Source organism: Lonchura striata, chromosome 32 (genome assembly GCF_046129695.1).
Source record: "Lonchura striata isolate bLonStr1 chromosome 32, bLonStr1.mat, whole genome shotgun sequence".
Taxonomy (NCBI): domain Eukaryota; kingdom Metazoa; phylum Chordata; class Aves; order Passeriformes; family Estrildidae; genus Lonchura; species Lonchura striata.
In genome coordinates, this window is record NC_134634.1 from 5,340,187 (window position 1) to 5,361,073 (window position 20,887).

At 65.3% G+C, this 20,887-nt stretch overlaps 1 protein-coding gene across 8 annotated transcripts; it reads right to left on the reverse strand.

The window, feature by feature from the left end:
* Positions 1–106: 106 nt before the first annotated feature.
* On the reverse strand, positions 107–19,846 carry CAMK2B (calcium/calmodulin dependent protein kinase II beta). Of its 8 annotated transcripts, none has more exons than XM_077789285.1 (21): positions 19,701–19,846; positions 17,031–17,125; positions 15,483–15,542; positions 15,076–15,130; positions 14,909–14,974; positions 12,838–12,910; positions 12,004–12,106; positions 11,610–11,693; positions 11,048–11,142; positions 10,722–10,844; positions 10,555–10,638; positions 9,947–9,989; positions 9,438–9,512; positions 7,451–7,488; positions 7,292–7,363; positions 5,883–5,927; positions 5,598–5,646; positions 3,042–3,117; positions 2,875–2,969; positions 1,594–1,828; positions 107–1,524 (listed from the first exon to the last, which is right to left on the reverse strand). In XM_077789285.1, exons 1-20 carry the CDS (start codon positions 19,763–19,765, stop codon positions 1,596–1,598), a joined length of 1,629 nt encoding a protein of 542 aa, XP_077645411.1. In that variant the 5' UTR covers positions 19,766–19,846; the 3' UTR covers positions 107–1,524; positions 1,594–1,595. The 8 variants fall into 8 exon arrangements, with proteins under 8 accessions (XP_077645411.1, XP_077645410.1, XP_077645415.1 ...); XM_077789284.1 differs by having other exon boundaries at positions 7,451–7,491; XM_077789289.1 differs by lacking the exon at positions 9,438–9,512.
* Between the last annotated feature and the right edge of the window lie 1,041 nt (positions 19,847–20,887).

The window sequence follows — 20,887 nt, forward strand, 5'->3', positions numbered from 1 at the left end:
CCCTGTTCCCTCTCTGCAGCGTCCCGGGTGGCATTTCACACAGACACGTCCTGGGCACCCCGGCGGGGACGGGGCCTTCCCCCTTCACCTCTTACTTTAATGATCATTGGTTTTTCCTCATAATTTATTTGCAGTTTTCCCGAGACAAAAACGAAATCAGAGTCATCTTTTACACTTACAAGGCTCAGAAAGAAAAGACAAAGGGGTTTTTCTGGGGGGAGGGGCATGGGGGGGATATGCTGGGGGAGGGGGAGACAGAAAAAGAATGAGAGAAAAGGGGAGGAAGGAGAAAAATTTGGCAACGATCCACCAGCATTCATGGGACAGGAACAGCTCAGCTCCTCAACATACAGCGTTAGCGCCCGAGGGTTGCTCCCGCGCAAAGGGCATGCAGAGAAATCATCAGAATAATTAAAAAATAATTAATATCCCCCCGCCCATCCCGCCCCCTCCCCCCCAGCCAAAACCAGCCCTCAGCATGGTGGGGATGCCCTGGGGAACCGCGTGGGGAGTGCCTGGGAGTGGAGTGGGCTTGGGGGGCCGGGGCGGCCGGGTCCCCCCGAGCGCTGGCCGTGGGAGGGGGGTGCAGGATGTGCTGCCGGGACCCCCGTGCTGGGGGGGCCGGCGGAGCAGCCTGTGCCCCCTAAGAGACCCATTCTCTTAGTCTAAAGTGCTTCCGATGCTGCGTCAGTGCTGGCTGGATCGTCCTGAGCCCCCCACCCCGAGCCCCAACGCCCCCCAGCTGCCCTCTGCCCCCTGCCACGGCACCCACACCCCCTGCCAGCACCCGGGGCTGGCACCCGTGACACGGGGCGCCGGGGGGGGACACGGGGGTGTCCCCTCCCAAAGGCACCCGCGTGTTCCCCGTGCAGCAGAGCCCAGGATTGGCCTCGGGCCCCCACGGGCAGCGCTCCCCGGGGAGGCACTGGACTGGGGTGGAGGGGAGAGAGTCTGTGCGTGTCCCCCCCACCTCACTCACCCCCTGGCAGCCCCCCGTTGCTGGGGACCCCCGTGGGAATTCAAAAATAAATAGCTCTCTCTATGTACAGGGGCTGGGGCAGGACAGAGCAAAGCAGAGCCCAAAGAACAACATCCACCACCAGCGACAGCAACACGCCACGAGCACAGCCGGGAGGGGGGCCGGGACCCCCCTTCCCCCCCAGCAGAGACGGGCCAAGGGGGGGGGCTGAGCCCCCCAGCGCCCTCGCCTGTGGCCGAGCGGCTGGGTTGGGTTTGGGGGTGTGGGCGGGTTTGGGATTGGGGTGGGTTTTCCCCCTTTTTTTTTTTTTTCCTTTTTTTTTTTTTTTTTTTTTTTTGTTTTTTGGTGGTCTTCCTCGTTTTGGCTTTTTGTTTTTTTTGTCTTTTTGTTTTCTGCAAACACAGGCACCGGAGGGGGGGAGCAGGGGCCAGGGTGAGGGGGGACAGGCATGCGGACGCGTGCTTCGGGGGGCCGCAGCTCCGGCTGCCGCCTCGGCTCCCATCGCCGTCTCCATCGGGCTGGAACCAGGACAGCCACCGCGAGCTCTGCGGGGACACCCCGGTGAGCCCCAGCCGGGGCTCGCCGTGCCCCCCGAGCCCCGAGCCTGCCCTCACCGTCACTGCAGCGGGGCCACGGGGGCCCCCGAGCCGTGGAAGTGGACGTTCTGCCACTTGCCGTCGCGGCGGTGCCACACGCGCGTCTCCTCGGACTGGCTGGTGCGCGGCCGGCCCTGCGCGTCGATGTACTGCGTCAGGCGGATGTAGGCGATGCAGGCCGCGTCCTCGCCGATGACGTGCACGTGCGGGTTCAGGATGGTCGTGTGGATCGGCTTGTTGTTCTTGGAGAGCACTGCGGGGCGGGCAGGAATGGGGCTGGGATGGGGCTGGGATGGGGTTGGGATGGGGACAGGGATGGGGCTGGGATGGGGCAGGAATGGGGCTGGGATGGGGACAGGGATGGGGCTGGGATGGGGCAGGAATGGGGCTGGGACGGGGCTGGGAGGGGGCTGGGATGGGGCTGGGACGGGGCAGGGATGGGGCTGGGACGGGGCAGGGATGGGGCTGGGATGGGGCAGGAATGGGGCTGGGATGGGACAGGGATGGGGCTGGGATGGGGACAGGGATGGGGCTGGGATGGGGACAGGGATGGGGCTGGGACGGGGCAGGGATGGGGCAGGGGTGGGGCAGGGATGGGGCTGGGATGGGGCAGGGATGGGGCTGGAACGGGGCTGGGATGGGGCTGGGATGGGGACAGGGATGGGGCAAGGATGGGGCAGGGATGGGGCTGGGATGGGACAGGGATGGGGCAGGGATGGGGACAGGGATGGGGCTGGGATGGGGCAGGGGTGGGGCTGGGATGGGGTTGGGATGAGGCTGGGATGGGGCTGGGATGGGACAGGGATGGGGACAGGGATGGGGCTGGGATGGGGCAGGAATGGGGCTGGGATGGGACAGGGATGGGGACAGGGATGGGGCTGGGATGGGGCAGGCATGGGGACAGGGATGGGGACAGGGATGGGGCAGGCATGGGGACAGGGATGGGGACAGGGATGGAATCGACATGGGGACAGGGAAGGGACAGAGAATGGGCAGAAGAAGGGGCAGGGATGGAATCGGAACAGGCAAGGGGAAGGGGCAGGGATGGGGACAGGGAATGGGAAAGGGGCAGGGGCGGGGGTGGTGGCAGGGATGGGGACAGGGAATGGGCAGGGGAAGGGGCAGGGATGGTGGCAGTGCAGGCTGACAGATGGCCCAGCAGGGGAGGGCTGGGCACAGGCGAGCGAGGTGACCACGATGGGCGGGCAGTGGGCGAGAGATGGGACAGTGAAGGAGACGGGAGGGATGGGGCTGGGCTGGGCAGGGCGGGCAGGTGGCCCAGGCAGCTCAGGTACTCACAGTTCTCAAAATAGAAGCGGTGGAAGTCCATCCCCTCCACCAGGTTGCCCAGTGCCTCGGGCTCAAAGGAGGTGAGCCCCGGGTCGCAGATCTTCCTGCAGGCAGCAGGTGAGTGGCCCCACCTGGCCCCACCCGCCCGGCCCCGCCCCGCCGGCCGCCCCACTCACGCGTAGGCCTCGAAGTCGCCGTTGTTGACGGCCTCGATGAGCTGCTCCGTGATCTTGATGATCTCCTGCTTGCGGGCTGGGGGCACGCCACTGTCACCACCACCGCCCCGGCCCACCGTGGCGTGGGTGGACGGGATGTTGGGGTGGACATGGGACATGAAGGGGAGGCATGGGGACAGACACGGGGACAGACAGACAGACCTGGAGGGCAGAACAACCCTGGGGACAGACAGACAGACCATGGGGATGGACCACGGGGACAAACACAGGGACCTTGGGGACAGACAGACCGACCATGAGGGCAGTCAAGACAGACCACAGGGACAGACACAGGGACCTCGAGGACAGACACAGAAACTGTGGGGACAGACAGACACCCCTTGGGAACAGATGGGGACCACTGTACTCCCAGGACCCCCACAGCTCTGCCACACCAGTATCGGCATAATCCTCTCAGCACGTCTCATTGCTAGCCCAGTGCCACCCCTGCATGTCCCAGTGCCGTCCCAGTGCCCTCCCAGCATGCTCAAGCATCCCAGTGCCTGCTCAGCACGTCCCAGTAGTTCCCACTGCCTCCCAGCACTACTCCTGTGAGTCCCAGTACATTCCCCTGCCATTCTAGCACCTCCCAAAACACCCAGTTCCACACTGGTGTTTCCCAGTGCCATCCCACTGTGTCTCAGTGCCATTTCAGTGCATCCCAGTACCCTCCCAGTTCCATGCAAGTGCATCCCGATATCCCAGCGCAGTCCTAGTGCATCCCAGAGCTGCTTGTGTGCTCTGATGCGTCCCAGTGCATTCCAGTACACCCCAGTTCAATCCTACTGCATTCCAGTGGCAGCCCAGTACACTCTAGTGCCATTCCAGTACGTCTCAGTCACACCCCAGGGTGTTCCAACACCATTCCAGGGTGTCCCAACATACCCCAGTTTACCCCAGTACGTCTCCCGACCATCCTACTGCATTTCAATGCAGCCCAGTGCCAACCTACTGTGTCCCAGTGCCCTTCTAGTATATCCCAGTTCACTCCAGTTCCATCCCAGTGCATGCCAGCATCTTGCTGCTGAATTCCAGTGTGTGCCAGTGCAATTGGAGCGTGTTCCAGCATCATTCCAGTGTAGCCCATCCCACTATATCCCAATGACTCATTTCATCGGATGCCATCCCAGTCACTTCAGTTTCATCTCAGTGCATCCCAGTGCCACAGCCCAGTTCCATCCCAGTATCTCCCAGTGCTATTTTAGAGCATACCAGTACACTCCAGTTTGCACTGGTGCATCCCAGTAATATCTCACTGCATCTCTGTGCCAATCTCCGGCGTCCCAGAGTTATTCTAGTGTATCCCAATACATCCCAGTACCATTCCACTGCTTCCCAGTACATCCCAGTACCAGTCCACTGCATTCCAGTATCCCCCAGTTCCATCTCAATTAATCTCAGTACCATTCTACTGTATCCCAGTGCTCCCCAGTCCATTCTTTTGTCACCCTAATGTGCTCCAACCACCTCAGTGCTGCTCCACTACATCCCAATTTGTCCCAGTGTCACTCCTATGCCCTCCTAGTGCATCCCAGTGCCACCTCTGTGCACTCCAACACTGCCCATTTCCATCCCAGTATGACCCAGTCCTACTTCAGGGTGTAACAGGACACTCCAGTTTGTGCCAGTGACTTCTCGCTACACCTCAGTGCCAACGTACTGGGGAATCCCAGTACAGCCCAGTACAGCCCAGTTCTGCACAGAACACCTCTTGGTGCCATCCCACCACGTCCCAGTATCATTGCAGTGCATCCTGATGCCATCCCAGTGCCTTTTCAATTAACCCCAGTTGCCATTCCAGTGCCATTCCAGCATGTCCCAGTCTATACCATTTCCATCCAAGTGCACCTCAACACTTCCCAGTACCCTCCCAGTGCATCCCAGCACGCTCCCAGTGCCTCCTTGTGCCACCCCAATGCACCCTGGTGCCATCCCAGTGCATTCCAGTGCCATCCCAGTGCATCCCATCACCATCCCAGGGTATCCTAGTGCCATTCCAGTGCACCCCAACGCATCCTGGCGCCATCCCAGCTCCATCCCGATGTATTTCAGTGCTACTCCAGTGCACCCCAGGGAACCAAATGCATTCTGGTGCTAGGCCAGCTGCCATCCCAGTGCCATTCCAGTGCCATCCCAGTGCATCCCATCACCGTCCCAGGGTATCCTAGTGCCATTCCAGTGCACCCCAGTGCATCCTAGTGTCATTCCAGCTCCACCCCAGTGCATTCTAGCACATTCCCAGTGCATCCCAATGCATCCTAGTGCCATCCTAGTGCATTCCACAACTGTCCATCACCGTGCCATCCCAGTGCATCCCGAAGCCATCCCAGGTCATCCCAGTACCATTCCAGTGCACCCCCAATGCATACTGGTGCCATCCTAGCACCATCCCAGTGCATTCCAAGACCATCCCAGTGCCATTCCAGTGCAACCCGATGCATCCTAGCACCGCCCCAGTGCATCCCAGCTCCCTCCCAGTGCATCCCAGCGCAGCCCTGCCGCCCCCTCGCCCGTCACCTTTGGTGTCCTCGTCCTCAATGGTGGTGTTGGTGCTGTCGGAGGACTCCTGCTCGCGGGACGGCGGCGGTGGGGGGGAGACACAAACAGGGGGTCAGACCTGGCCCCGGGGGGGACGGGGAGGGGGGACAAGCCCGACCAGGGCTTGGCAGGACCCCGAGGACGCCGGACGCCGCGGGGGGACCCCGCTGCCACCGCGCCCCGTGCACGCTCCTCGTCCACGTCACCCCCCGCGCCATGGCTGATGCTGGGGGAGGATGGAGGCGGAACGCGGGGCAGCGGTACCTTGGCGCCGTCCGCGGGGTTATGAATTACGGTAGTTTGAGGCTCCTACAGGAGAAGGGAGAGAGACAGAGGCGGGGGTGGGGGAAGCGAGAGCCCGGAGGGGACAACGAGGGGGGACGACGGATTGAGCAGCACGTGGACAGGGGCGAGGAGAGACCCAGACCAGATTTGGGAAGGGGATAGAGAGGGGGGAGAGAAGCAGAGAGTCATTAGTCCAGCAAAGCCAAATGGTTTAATTCACAGACATGGAGGGGGAAGAAAAGGGGGGAAGAGATGGGCAGAGCCGGGGGAGAGACGCAGTGAGGCCGAAAGGATGGGCTGGGCTGGGGGGCAGCTCCGTGCCCCTGTCCTGCATCCCGGTGCCCAGGGGCTCCACTCACCGTGCATCTGCGCATCCTGGGCATCCCTGTGCCTGCATCCCAGGCATTCCCATGTCTGGATCCTCAGCACCTCAGTGCCCACATCCTGCTCACCTCCACCCACAGCTTCCTGCTGCCTGCATCCCACCCTCACTGTGTGGGGTGGGCACTCCTTTCTCCATATCCTGCACTCACTGACCAGCCAGGCACACCTTCCCCGGTGCACAGCACTCCATGCCAGCTGGGCATCACCCTGCCTGCATCCTGCCCTCATGGTACCATGCCCTTGTGCTGCACCCCTTGTGCCATGAAGGCCATAATGGGCACCTGCACCCACATCCTGCACCTACCTTGCTGCTGGCATTGCCAAAGCACCCTGAAATCCTGCACATGATGTTCCAGACAGCCATGCCTTTACCTGTGCCAGCTGGGCAGTCCTGTGTCTGGATCCTGCCTAATCTCACCTGTGAGGTCACAGTCAGCAGCCCCATCCTTGTGACCTACACCTGCCTTGCCTTGCCATTGGCATCGCAGAGTGTCCCCAGCCCCAGCCCTTCACCCACCTCTCCATCTGTGTCACCAAGATCCTCCTGCCTGTGGCTTGTCCCCATTATGGGGCACCTATGTCCGTGGCACCCACCTTGTTGCCATGCTGGGGCACCCCCAGACTCATGTCTGTACCCACCTCGCTCCCCGTGTCACAGGACACCCTCGCACCCTTCCCCTGCACCCACCTTGCTGTCCCCATGGCAGGAACATGTCTGTGTCCGTGTCCTGGACCTACCTTGCCCGTGTGCGGGACACCTGCGTGACCGTGTCCTGCACCCACGTCACCGTCCCCACGGCTGAGGGAGACACGGGGCTGTCCATGCCTGCGCCCTTCACCCACCTGCTGTGTCCAGCGGGGTCACCCTGTGCCCACATCCTGCCCCCCTTCCATCCTGGGGACACCCCCTCCCCAGCGAGCCCAGGAACAGCTGGTCAGGGATGGGCTGGTGGGATGGGTCCCATGGGACGGGGGTCTGGGGGTGCAGGCTGGGGGGCACCTACCAGAGCGGTGGGCGGGAGGGTCCCCTTGGGGCTGGTGACGCCGGCACTGCCTTTGGTGCTGTTGGTCTGGGGCTGGAGGGGAGAGATGGAAGGGGCTCAGTGGCATGGAGCGGGGAGAGGAGCCCGCCCTGGCCGCCCCCCGGCCCCTCTGCCCCTCACCTTGACGCCGTCCGCCTTCTTGTTCAGTAAGCTCTTAGCTGCTGCGGGGGGACACGGCGTCAGCGCGCCCCGGCACAAGGGACGCTGCACGTCCCCCCAAACCCAGACTCTTCCCGGCCACCCGCCCTGATCCCACCCTGGGCGCTGGCAGCACCCGCCATCCCCGTGTCAGAGAGAGGGGACACACGAGCAGGGTGCTGTCCCCATCCTGGGGGAGGTCCCCGTTTTAGAGGGGTGGTCCCCATGCAGGGAGGGGTGTCCCCATTCCAAGGGGGTCTCCATTTTGAGGGGTGTCCCCATGCTGGGGGTGTTCCCTTACAGAGGGGAGTCCCCATGCTGGGTGGGGTGTCCCCATCCTAGGGAATCCCCATTTTGGGGGGTTCTCCATGCTGGGAAGGGTGTTCCCCACCTGGAGGAGTCCCCAGCCTCAGGAAGTTCTCCGTCCTGGGGGAAGAGTCCCCACCCAGGGAGGGGCTTCCCCAACCCTGTGGGGCCATCCCCATCCTGGGGGGTGTCCCCCTCCTAGTGGGAGGTTCCCAAACTCAGGAGGGTCCCCAACCTTGGGGGGCTGTCCCCATCTGGGGAGGGATGTCCTCAACCTGTGGAGATCCCCCTCCAGGCAGGGTGTCCCCATCCTGGAGGGAAGGGTCCCCAAACTCAGTGGGTCCTCAGACCCACTGAGCTGCCCCCAGCCTGAGGGGGGTCCCCATCCTGGTGGCCCCCACGTGGGGGGCAGGGCTGGCTTACCTTGGAGAAATGCAGAGAGGAAAGCGAGAGAGAGGAGTGGGGAGGGGGGCAAGAGAGAAATGGGGAGGGGGGAAAGGAGGAAAAGGGGAAAAACATAAAAAAAGAACATAAAAAATGTGAGTTGAGTACAGGGGGTGGGGACAGCCGCCTGTGCCCCCCTGTCTCCCTGGAGGGGGACAAGGACAGGCACGGGTATGAGCATCTGTCACTGCTACCACGATCTCTGGCCAGTGGGGGAACAGGGGGTGATGGGGACATGGTGGGGCACAAGTGGCTGTGGGGGGCAGGGGGTGTCACCTCGAGCATCCTCATCATTCCTCCACACTGAGGGACCCCTCCCCCAGCTGGCAGCACAAGCTGGGGGGAGATGTGTGGTGACAAGTCCAGTGACAGCAGGTTGGCACCCATCAGCCCCAAAGGAGGGGAAGATGACCCACACATCCCTCCCCCGTGGACCTGTGTCTCCTCAGGAGTCCCTAGCAGGGGGTCCCCAAGGGTCCTGGTCCCTCCTCTGAAAGCAGGCGGGTGCTGAGAGGTGGGGGTTTAAACCAGAGCCAAACTGGGGGGCGGGAGAGGGGGACCCCTGGCAGGGGGGCCAGTGGTAGCCCTTGGTGGGTAAGGGGGATGGTTTAAGACCCGCCGAGTGTTTCGCGGCACCACAAACACTGGCTGCAGCTCTCAGAAGCTGTGGGGAGGCGCATGCTGGGAGGACAGGCATGCTGGGGGGGGCACATGCGGGCTGGGGACGCAGGGGGGGCACGGGGGCACACGGGACATGCGGCCCGTTTGCCCCCTCTTCCATGCAGCGCTGTGCCCCCCCTGTGTGCACGAGGGCTGGGAGCAGTGGGGGGACACCCCGAAATTATCCCCCCACCCCCAGCTCCCAGGACTGGCCCAGACGCGGAGCTGGCGGTGCCACCAGCGTGTCCCCCCCGAACCACCGGCCCGGGGTGGGGGCTGGCGCAGAGACCCCCGGGCCAGCTGCGGGGTGGCGGCCGGGGGACAGCGGGGACGGGGAGGCTGTGGGGCAGTGCCGGGGGGCAGTGCCGGGGGGCAGTGCCGGGGGGGCCATGCATGCGCTCCGATTTCCGAGGAGGGCACCCGAAAAACCCGTTGGGGAGGTGGGAGGCAGGGAAGAGGATGGTCGGGAGAAGAGGGTGCCGTGGGGGATGGAGGATCTGGGGACACACAGACCAAGCGGGGCCGGGGGGCCGGGGGGGCCCTTTGCAGACGCGTCTACCTTGTTCCACCAGCCCCAGCGGGGCCCCGGCAGCGGCCGCCGACATGGTGGGAGGAGCGGTGGTCTGTCTGCCCACTGCGGGCCGGGAGAGAGAGAGAGGGAGCGGAGCTCCTGTTAGGGGGGCGGAGGGGCTGCGGCCGGGACCCCCACCGCCCCCCCCCCAGCGAGGGCTCTCGGGGTGCCCATCACGCTGGCCGCGGGCCTGGGGTGGCTGGCGCTGCTCCGTCCCGCTCCCCGTGCTGCCCCCCGGCACCAGAGTGGGGGGACACGCGGGGACCGGGCGCTACCTGCTGCTGTGTGCGAGGGGCGGGGGGGCCACATCCTGCCCCCACCGTGGCTACCACATGCCCCGTCCTCACCGATGGGGAAAAAATGGGTGGGGGGGGTTAAGGAAGGGAGGGGAGAAAGAGAGAAAGACAGCGAGATAGAGAGAGGGGGGCACCGGCCCGGGGGGGATGGAGGGGGACTGCGGCCCCCGGCCCCCCCGGCCAGTGGGAGCCCCCCCTTACCTGAGAAGTTCCTGGTGGCCAGCATGGTGGTGAGGATGGCACCCTGCGGGGAGGGGCAGCGTGAGCGGGGACAGGGACACAGGGCCCTGGGGCGCGGGGTGGGATGGGGACAGATGGGGTGATGGGCACAGGATGAGGCCCACAGGACTGGGAATTGGGAATGGGGAATTGGGAACTGGGAGGGGGGTTTGCAGGACGAGGGCCAGGATGGAGCCATGGGAGGGGGCAGTGGGATAGAGGGTGGGCTGGGGGTGCAGCTGGACAGCGCCAGGCTGGAGCCAGGGCACGGGGCAGGGACAGGGCAGGACCACAGTGCCACACCTCGTGTCACTGGCATGGCACCAAAACCCGCAGCAGAGCACCAGGCACGCCAGGGTGGGACTGCAACACCCGATGGGAAGGGACTGTGCCCCAGGCAGGGCACGGGAACACCCTGGTGGTGCTGGGGCAGGAACGTGCTGTACCAGGTGTACCGGGTGCTGCCAGAGTGGGCAGGGGTCCCACAGCGGGCAGGGGAGGGTCCCACAGGAGAGCCCCATGGAGGGGCAGGCTGGTGCTGGCAGGATCAGCACTGTCCCCAGCCCACTCCTCCCCACCAAAACTCTCACCTTGAGCTTCCTCCGGGCATTGAACTTTTTCAAGCACTCCACTGTCTCCTGCCTGTGCATCATGGAGGCCACGGTAGAACGTTGCTGGGGGGGACAGCGGGGTCAGCGCCAGGTGCCAGCGGTCAGCGGGCCGGGGTGATGTGCACGGGGGGACATTCTGCACTTACGCAGACCCACGGGTGCTTGAGGGCCTCGTGGGCTGTGATGCGCTTGGCGGGGTTGATGGTCAGCATCTGGTTGATGAGGTTTTTCGCTTCAGGGGTGACTGTGTCCCACTCAGGTGAAGGGAACTGGGGGGGCACAGGGACACGGGCGTGACCGCTGTGGAGGGGCAGTGCCGTGGCATCTGTGTCACTCCACACCCCTGCATATCCCCAGCTAGCCACCAAAGCCACCCCCAGGCCCTGCCTGCTGAAGATCAGCCGTCGCTCCCAGTAGTTAAGGAATTCCGGAGTTTGTGGGCCAGCCGGGGCCCCTGGCACCGGGCACTTACATCGTAGGCCCCGGCCTTGATTTGTTGGTAGAGTTTGTGCTGGTCCTCGTCCCAGAACGGCGGGTAGCCCACCAGCAGGATGTACAGGATGACCCCTGGGCCAGGGAGAGCGGGGTTAGGGCAGGGCAGGACCCCGAACCCCCCTGGCTCCCTCCGGCCCTGCAGTGTCCCCACGACAAAGCAATTATCCCCAGCGTGGCCTGTCCCCTGTGCTGCCAGGGTGGCACGGATGGGGATGGTGTGGCACTGCCAGGACACGTGGCACGGGATGCCCTCAGGATGGGGTCAGAGCTGGAACAGGAACTGGGACCAGCATAGAAATGGGATGGGAAAGAGGGCGATACTAGGACGGGAATGGGATAAGACTAGAGTGGATCTCAGAAAGTGCCAGAATGGGAGTGGGCAGTGATGGGGCAGGCATGAGGATGGGATTGGGCAGGGGCTGGGCGAGGATCAGGGCAGGGATTGGGGTGGGGACAGGGCAGGGTTTGGGACTGGGAGCGGGTGCAGGTCTGGGATGGGGGCACAGAAGGGGCAGGGACTGGCAGGGACTGGCTCTTACCACACGCCCAGATGTCCACTGGTTTGCCATAGGCCTCTTTGCGCAGCACCTCGGGGGACAGGTAGCCAGGTGTGCCCGCAAATCCTGGCACAGGGACAGAGATGGGTGAGGAGAGCAGGGGAGCCACAACGGGAGGGGACCAGGACAGCACACAGGCCTGGGACAGGGCGTGGGGCAGGGATTGCTGGGCAGGGCTGGACATGGCGGGCACAGGGCGAGGTGCTGTGGGCACAGAGGTGTGGACGCGGTGGGAATAGGGAGAGGTGGGCACGGGGCAGATGCAGCAGGAATGGAGCAGGGGCTCAGCGGACACGGAGGGACAGAGACACAGCACAGGGACCTGCTGAGCAGGCACAGCGGGCAGGGGCTGGGGCTGGGGGGCACCAGCACTCACCGAACCAGGCCTGCTGATCCCCCTGCACCTCGATGGCGAGGCCAAAGTCTGCCAGCTTCACCGCTGCCCCTTTGCACTTGCTGGCCAGAAGCAGGTTCTCTGGCTACGCAGGCACAGGGAGCACCGGGCACGGACACGGGTGGGGAGAGAGAGGAGGGATGTGGCAAGTAGAGGGATGTGACTGCTGCCACTGACCGGGTCCTGCCCATCAGCTGGCCCTGTGCTGTGGGGCTGTGGCCATGGGTGCCCTCTGCCAATGGTCCAGGGTGCCGGATGGCACAGCCCCATGGCCAGATCGGGGTCTTCCTGTGTCTCCCTGGCTTCATCCCAGCATCCCCCCCCACAGCATGCCCCTGTATCCCACCCATCGTCCTCTTGTGTCCTGCCCTGACTCCCAAGCCAAGCTCCAGCTGGCCCACACAGCCACACAGCATCCCAAAGGTGGCACGCAGAGGTGGGACCCCACACATCCCCAGCAGGACACCCAGGCTGTCACTCAGGGTGTCCCCGGGTTGCCCCAAGCAGGTCCACCTCCCTAATCCTAACCTGTGCCCCCATCCCCAACAGCTCCCACTGCCCCTGGGGCAATGGCAGCTGGGAGGTGCAATGAGACCCCCCAGCAGTGCAGAACCGTGCCACAGTGGGGGCACAGGTGCATCCCCAGGAAAGGCGGATGGGAGTGCTCAAAGCTGAGGGGATCCCCAAAGCCCAGCGAGATCTCAGTGACTCCCCAGAACCCAGCAGGCCAGGGCCACCCCCAGCCTGTGGGGACCTCCAGAACTGGGCAGGGGGTTCGGGGCAGAGGGGGGGATGGAGGTTGGGGGACACACTTACCTTGAGGTCCCTGTGGACCACCCCCATCTGGTGACAGTGCAGGACAGCCTCCAGGATCTGCTGGATGCAGTGGCTGCGTGCAAATGGGAGGGGGTCAGAGGCACGCTGTTCCCCCGCCCGCCACAGCCCGTGCACAACCTGCAGCTCCAAACCGGCCCCCCCGTCCCACTGCAGCCAGGGCAGCTGACAGAAACAAGTGGTGACCTTGGATTTGTGGGTGCTGTGCATGACAACCCTTCTGTGCCCCTGCCAGGGGGCCACCCCTGGGGGATCCCCACCTGGGGGGTCACACAGAGGGGTTACCCCTGGGGAGAGTCCCACTGGGGTGGGTCATTGCCTGGGCGATGCCTGTGGGGATGCCACTGCCTGAGGAGGGGTCACCCCTGAGGGCGTCACTCCCTCCTGGGGGCACCGGCCCTGGGGGCAGATCGCTGCCTGGGAGTCAATCCCTGGGGATCACCCCAGGGCTGTCGCTCCAAGGGGGTCACACCGGTGGGATCATCTCTTGGGGGGCCCTGCCTGGGGGTCGCCCCTCCGCGCCCACCGGGTGAGCTCCAGCCTCGGCACAGAGCCACGGGGGTCACCCCAGGGGGCTCTGCTGCCCACCCCCGTCCCCCAGGGGAGCCCCCCATCCCTGCTGCCGCCCAGACACGGGGATCCCCCAGACAGGACTCACGGGGGAAGGGGGAACAGGGGATGAGGGGGCGGATGGAGACGAGACAAGAAAGAAAGAGGGAAGGAGCAAGGGGATGAGAGCCTGAAATGGGGGTGAAGGGGACCCCGCCTAGCTGGGGGAGCAGGGGCGTGAGGAGGGGCAACCTCCCTGGGAGCAGGGTGGGGGGGGCAAAAAAGGGGGTCAGGGAGAAAAAAGAGTGAGGAGAAAGCCCCACAGCGGGTCCTGAGGAGCGGAGCGGGGGCCAGGAAGCGGGGGCAGCGGCGGGTGGGGGCAGCGAGGGGGAAACGGCCCCCCCGGCCCCCCCCAGATACTGACCTGCGGCTCCCTCTGCTCAGGGGCAAAGTGATGGGTGGGAGGAACGCGGGCAAAGAGCTCATGGACACAGTGACTGCAAAACAGAACGGGGGGCGGGGGCGGGGGGGCAGGACGGAGGGTTAGGGGTGGGAGAGGGGGCAGGATTCGGGGGCAGGAGAGGGCAAAGGCTGCGGGAGGGGGGCAGGATGGGGTGAAGGGGTGCGGGATGGAGGGGCAAGGGCGGGAGACGGGGGCAGGATGGGGCTCGGGATGAGGTAAAGGGGGTGGGAATGGGAGGGCAGGTTGGCGGGGTGGGATGAGGCAAAGGGGTGGGGGGCAAGGAGTGGGGGTCAGGGTGGGGGGCAAGGAGTGGGGGTCAGGGTGGGGGGACAGGTTGGGGGTACGGGGTGGGAGAACGAGGCAGGAGAGGGGGATGGGAGGGTAGGAGGCATTTCGGGGGCAAGGACGGGTGTAGGAGGCAAAACAGAGGGCAGGGGCTGGGGGGCAGCGAGCGGAGGGCAGCGGTCGGACGGACGGACACACAGATGGACACACGGACACGCACGGAGCCCGAGCAACGTGTGATAGGAGACGAGAGGGACAGAGGGATGGGGAGAATGCATGGAGGAGGTGAGGGGCACGAGGGGGACAGGGACGGGGGGGGCGGAGATGGGGAGAACGAGAGAGGGGGAGAAACACTGTTGTGAAAGGCCAGAGACCACGGGGAGGGGCACACGGCGGCACACAGGGCACTGGGGGGCTGGGGGCAGCACAGGGGGGGCCCTGGGGCCCCCCACTTGCCACCAGCCCCCCCAGCACAGGTCATGACAGTGCCAGGACTCAGCGGCAGAGTGGGGAGCATGGGGTAGGAAGTGGAATACGGGGGCGCCCCACCTGGGGGCCCACCCCACCCAGCAGCAGGACGGAGGCAGTGCAGGGGTCACAGTAACACAGGGGCCGAGGGGGTGCAGCCCCCCTCCCACTGGGGCCCCCTGCCTGCCTTGCTGGAGCTGCCCCATCCCTGCAGGCTCCCCGAGTGCCGGGCACGGGTGGCTGGGGGTGTCCAGGGCTTTAGGGGGTGCGTGGGGGCTGGAAGCTCACCTGGCATCAGCCTCGCTGTAGTACTCCCGCGCCACGATGTCCTCAAAGAGCTCGCCACCCGTCACCCTGAAACACAGCCAGGCACCACATCACCTTGAGACCCCCCAGGAGCCCCCAGGGTCCCCTGAGCCCCTCCCGAAGCTCGGGGAGCCTCCTGCCGCACTCACAGGTCAAAGACGAGGTAATGAAACCCCTCCTCGGAGATGCTGTCGTGGAGCCGCACTGTGGGGACCAGATGGGGACAGGGACAGGTTCAGTCTCAGCCCCCCACGAACTCCCTGGCCCCCTCTCCCAGCCACCACACGTGGCACCCGTGTGGTGTGTGTCACCCATGTGTGTCTGTGCCACCCGTGTGCGCGTGTCACCCATGTGTGTGTCACCTGTGTGTGCCTGTGCCACCTGTGTGTGTCTGTGTCACATGCAGCCCAGACACCCACACCCAGTGTCCCAAAGGTGGCACCCAGAGGGACCCCAGGGTGGGACCCCACACAGCCCCAGGCTGTCCCTCCGGGTGTCCCTGGGGGCCCCAGGCAGGCCCACAGTGGTGAGACCCCCGGCGTCCCCGGTCACTCACCGATGTTGGAGTGCTTGAGCAGCCGGCAGATCCGCGCCTCGCGCTCCAGTTTCTGGTGGTCTGGGGGAGCAGCAGTCAGGGGGGCACCTGCCCGGCCCCCTCCACGCCCCATCACCTGCCCTCAGCCCCACCCCAGCCAGAGGAGCCCTAGGTGCCCATGTGGGGTGTGCAGGTGTGCAAGTGTGTCCAGGTTTGCAGGTAGGCGCACACGGGCGGGGAGTGCACGTGGATGCAGGTGTGCACACACTGCGGGTGTGCACAGGTGTGCACGTTCACCTGTGTGCCCGTGTGTGAGGCTGCGCGTGCCTGTGCACAGGTGTGTGGGTGTGCGGGGGTGTCCGTGTCCTGCAGCTGCGCACACACGGGAGCGTGGCTGTACCTGTGTGCACCTGTGTGTGCAGCCCCACAACCCCATGGCTGCACTTGTGTGCACAGGTGCAACGTGTGTGGCTGCACCTGTGTGCATCACTGTACCTGTGTTGGTATGTGATGTGGAGTGTGCAGATGTTCCCGTGTGTGGCGGTTCCTGCGTGTGCAGGTGTGTGCAGGTGTGTGCAGGTGTGCACATCTGTGCAGCTCTGTGTGTGTCACTCTATACGTGTGTGCCTGCAACAGCCACTGCATGAGGGCACACCTGTACCTGTGTGTGCAGCTGCACCTCTGGACGTGTCTGCAGTCAAGGGCAAACAGACACGTGCACAGATGTGCACACAGCTCACACACGCACACACGTGTGTGCACCGCTCCACTCACTGCTCACACCTGTGCACAGGGACACACACCTGTGCACACACAGAACACACACATCCTGTGCCAGTCTCCGCTGCCTCTTATCCAGGTGCACATCCTAAACATCTACATCCCCACACACTGTCACACATCCCACACCTGCAAACACCTGTACACCCCCACTGCTGAGCTGTGAGCACACCCCACCCCACAGGCACCCACTCTGCTCACAGATGTGCACACACAGCAGTGCCCACCCGCTTGTGCCAGCGCACACTCACTGTTGGCATGCGCACACCCCGCTGACACACGCTCTGCTCACACCTGGGTGCACACCAGGCACACACACACACCTGTGCACACACATTCAGGTACCCCCTGCTCACAAGCGTGTGCACAGCCGCACCATGAACACACGGCTGTGTGCACACACTGCACACCCCTGTGCACACACACAGCTCACATCTGTGCACACACACAGCTCACCCCTGTGCGTGCACACCCTCCCCTCCTCCATCTGCTCACACCTGCAGGACACCCCTCAGGGACAGATGAAGCTCTGAGGGGCCCTGGGGGAGGCAGCGGGGGGATGATGGGGACAGACAGGGCCAGACCCCCCCCAGAGCATTCACCCCTCCTCCCCACCAGCACCCAGTGCCACCAGCACCACTGGGGTCACAGTGCCACATGTGTCACGGGCCCCACAGGCAGCCGAGGCTCAGAGGTGCCACGGGCACCGGAGCTCTCCCGGGCACCAGGCTCATCCGGGAGCGGCGCCCGAGGGGTGTCAGGGAGCCCCAGGGCTGCTGGGGGTCCTACCTCTGGCTGAGAGCTTTTTGGTGTTGATGATCTTAGCAGCGTACTCATGGCCAGTGCAGAGCTTGACGCAGCGCCGGACGACCGAGAAAGCTCCCCTGGGGAGGGACGGGCTCAGCACGCCCCGAGCACCTCGGGGTGCGTGGGGGCGGCTCCCACCCGTGACTCAGCACCCCGGGTCAGGGGGCTGCGCCCACAGTGACTCAGCACCGGGGGTGAGCCCCGACACGGGGGTGGGCAGGGTGGGGAGGGTGGGACGTGCTGGGGCCTGGCCGGGGTGCGCTGGGGGGCATCGGGGGGCGGCCGGGGGAAGGAGGGTGGAGGGGGGGCTCGGTGCCACGCACCATCGCTGGGGGGGGGTCGCAGGAAGGATCCAGCACCGGCAGCTAGTTGCCATGGGAACAGTGGGTGGCCCGGATGGCAGCAGTGGCCGTGGTGGCTGTGATGGTGATGATGGTAGTGGCGGTGACAGCGGTGGTGGTGGCAGCGGGCATGGGACCCAGCTCTGAGAACGGGGAGCTGGCAGCCACCAATGCCCCAGGGACAGGGACAGAGATGAGAAAAGCAGGGTCGTGCCCATGCCAGGCAGAAGCACCGGCAGCCCCTTCAAGTGCCAGCAGCTCCTGTCCCCCTTCCAGGACCCGTGTCCCTGCACGTCCCCTGCCTGTCCCCTGCCTGACAGGCCCCTCCCTGGTGGGGGGGTCAAGGCAGCATCAGAGCACTCAGAGGAGATCCCCAAAACAGGCTGGGGACGTGGCTGAGACCAGCACCACCCCAGTCCTGCCATGGGGAGGGGGCCGTGTGTGCCCTGGGAAGGTGCAGGGCCTGGCTGCCTCCTGCCACCGCCCCCCGTCCCCACGTCCTCAGGCACCAAGGGCCCCATGCTGACCAAAACAGTGGGGACCCTCTCACCACCAGGGGAAAAGGGGGGGTTCCCAGGGCCCTGACCCCTCCCTCCCGCACGTGGCCCCCAGGACAGGGGACACGGTGGGCGCCAGTCCCTGCGGGGGGGCACAATGTCATAGCCCGAGGCATGCCTCAGTTTCCCTCTGGCGAGAGCAATATCTCTCCCTACCCCGGTGAGGAGGGGACACATGCGTGATGGCTGGCAGGCTACACCGAGAGATGGGAAGGGGGAAACAGGACCACGTTGCCATGGCAACCAGGATGGGCTGGATTTTGGGCAGACCGAGAGAACAGCCCCCGATTGGCACCATGTTCCCCCTACTGGTACCCTCAAAGGGACTACAGCCACCCCTGCAAAATGTTCCCCCAGTCTGGGGAGGTGGTGGTGCAGCCCCCCGCACGGAAGGTCTGACCCCCTCCCCGCTCCCCTCATTTTACTCCCAGCCAATGCAACCCCCATGGCCCTGGGGGCAAAAGAACCCCCCCAAAACAGCTCCTGTTCAGCTCCCCACAATGCCCACCCGAGGGGCTCATGTTGTGGGGGGCTTGGAGGGATTCAGGGCAGCAGAGGGGACCTGGGAGTCTTTAAGGCCCGGGGGGCCCAGGAGGGCTGGAGTCTGTAAGGACCCGAAGGGGGAGTGGATTTGGGGAGTTATATAAGGTCCAAAAGGGTCTAATAGGGGATGGAGGGTGTATGGGCTAAAAGGACCAGAGGGGAGAGGGATGGGGGGGGGTCTATGGAGATGGGGGAGGGTCCATGGCAATGGGGGGGCTGGAGGGATGGGGAAATCCATCAGGGTGAGGGGCAAAGGGGGTCCTGAAAAGGGAGGAGATCTAAAATGGAGCAGGTGCCTATAAATATTCAAGGATGGTCTGGAAAATGGGGGGGTGTCTATAGGGGGGCTGAAAGGACTAGGGAGGGGGATTGAGGAGGGTGGGGGATTTGGAAGGGACTGGGGGGGCTGTAAGGACTGGAGGAGGTGGGGGTTTGTAGGAGTTTTGGAGGGGATCTGGAGGAATGGGGATCTATAAGGACCAGGGAACACTGGGGGGCTGGGGGGTCTGTAAGGATGGGGAGGGGTCTGTGAGAATGGGGGGCAAGGGGGCTTTAAGGACTGAGGGGGTCTGCAGAAGCCAGGGGCAGGATTAGGAGTGTTGGGGGAATCTGTGAAAACTGGGGGGTTGAGGAGGAATTGGGGGGGGGTCTGTAAGGATGGAGTGCCCATAGGGTCAAGGGCAGCTCTAAGGACTGAGTGGGGGTCTCTGGGGACAGGAGACTGGGGACTGCAGGGGATCGGGAGGGACGGAGGAGGGGTCTGGGGTGACCAGGACAGATCAGGGGAGCCTAAAGGTGAGGGTCCATAAGGATGGGGAACAAGGGGGCTACGGGGACCAGGAGGGGCTGTGGGGAGGGGGGGCCCCGAGGAGCTGAGGGGTCCGGGGCTGCCGGGGAGGGCTGGAAGGCCCCGGGAGGGGGGCGGTATAAGGGGTGGGGGCCATTGGGGGGGCAGGGCCAATACCGGGGGGAGGGCAGTACCGGGGGGGGGGGAGCTGGGCAGGGCCGGTCCCGGGGGGGGTGGGCTGGGGGGGGGCCGGTCCCGGGGGGGCGGGGGGGGCCAGTCCCGGGTGTCCCATCCCGGGGGGGCAGGGGGGGGGGGGGATGCGTCACGTCTGCACCGAGCGGCTCCCCGAGCCCCGGGCAGCACCCCCCGCCCCCGCCGCGCCCCGGGGCCGGGGCCGGGGCCGGGCCGGTGCCGCCGCCCTTACTTGCCGATCTCCTCGTAGAGCTGGTACTCGTCGGTGAAACGGGTGCAGGGCACGGTGGTGGCCATGCTGCCGCCGCGCCGCGCCGCAATGAGCCGCCCCGGCACCGGCTCCGCTCGGCTCCGGCTCCGCCCGGCGCGGGGGGCGGGGGGAGGCGCCGGGCCGGGGGAGGCTCCAGCCCGGGACAGCCCCCGCCGCCCCCCCGCCGGGATCCCCGGCCCCTCCGCGGGCACCCCCACCTCGGACCTGCCCCCGCACGCCGGGGGATCCCCCTTGTCTCCACGAGGGCCCTACAGCCAGACCCCCCAGCCCAGGGAGCCTTTATCCCAAATTTCCCCCGGGAGCGGGATAACTAGCCCCCACCCCCAGAGGCCCCGTATCCAGACGCCCCTTCCCGGGAGTCCTCCCCAAACAGCCCTGTGTCCAGACTCCCTCTGACGGATCCCCCCAAGGACCCCAAATCCAGACCCAAATCCTCACTCCCCGCAACACCACTGGGATCCAGACCCCTCTCAGGAATCTCACAACCCCCCCGCAAAGGACCCCAAACCCGCACCCCCTCCGGATCCCACATGCTCCCCTTAAAAAGCCCCAATATCCAGATAACCTGCTCACAGATCCCACATCCGTGCCCTGCCTTCTCCCCCCCTCGGGGAATCCCCCCCGTTCCCCCCAATACCGAGCTCCCTCCGCCCGCACCGATGTCACCCCAAACAACCCCTCCAGGCTCCAACCCTCCTTAAGCACAACACCCGGGAGAGGTCGGGGCAGGACAGAATCGCCCCCGGCGTCCCCCAAGGGCACCTTGAAGACCCCCAGTGTCAGCGGCAGGGTGCGGGGGTGGATTTCGGTGCGGGGGACATACAAGGGGCCACCCCCGAGACCAGCAGCAGCCCCGGGGCCCGGGGACAGCGGTGTCCCCCCCATCCGGAGGGGTGGGTGGGCGCGGGTGGGCGGCGGGTGGCTGGCGCTGCCGTTGCCATGGGGACCGTGGGCGGCTGGGGGGACCGGGGGGGCCGCGGGCCCGCTGTGCGCATCGGCACCGGGAGATGCCGGCGCTGGCGGAGGGGAGACGGGGGAGTGGTGGGTGACACCACGGGGGTGGCATCCCCAAAGCACCCACCACAGGAAGCCTAGCCAGCTTCGGGGATCCCATATCCACCCCCCTGCCCCAGGGACACAAAAATCCA

Coding starts and splice junctions, on each gene's coding strand:
- CAMK2B (XM_077789284.1), bottom strand. CDS start 19,765: ATGGCCACCACCGTGCCCTGCACCCGTTTCACCGACGAGTACCAGCTC. Junction 17,126..19,700: donor CTCTACGAGGAGATCGGCAA/GTAAGGGCGGCG, acceptor GTCCCTCCCCAG/GGGAGCTTTCTCGGTCGTCC. Junction 15,543..17,030: donor CAAAAAGCTCTCAGCCAGAG/GTAGGACCCCCA, acceptor CTGCTCCCCCAG/ACCACCAGAAACTGGAGCGC.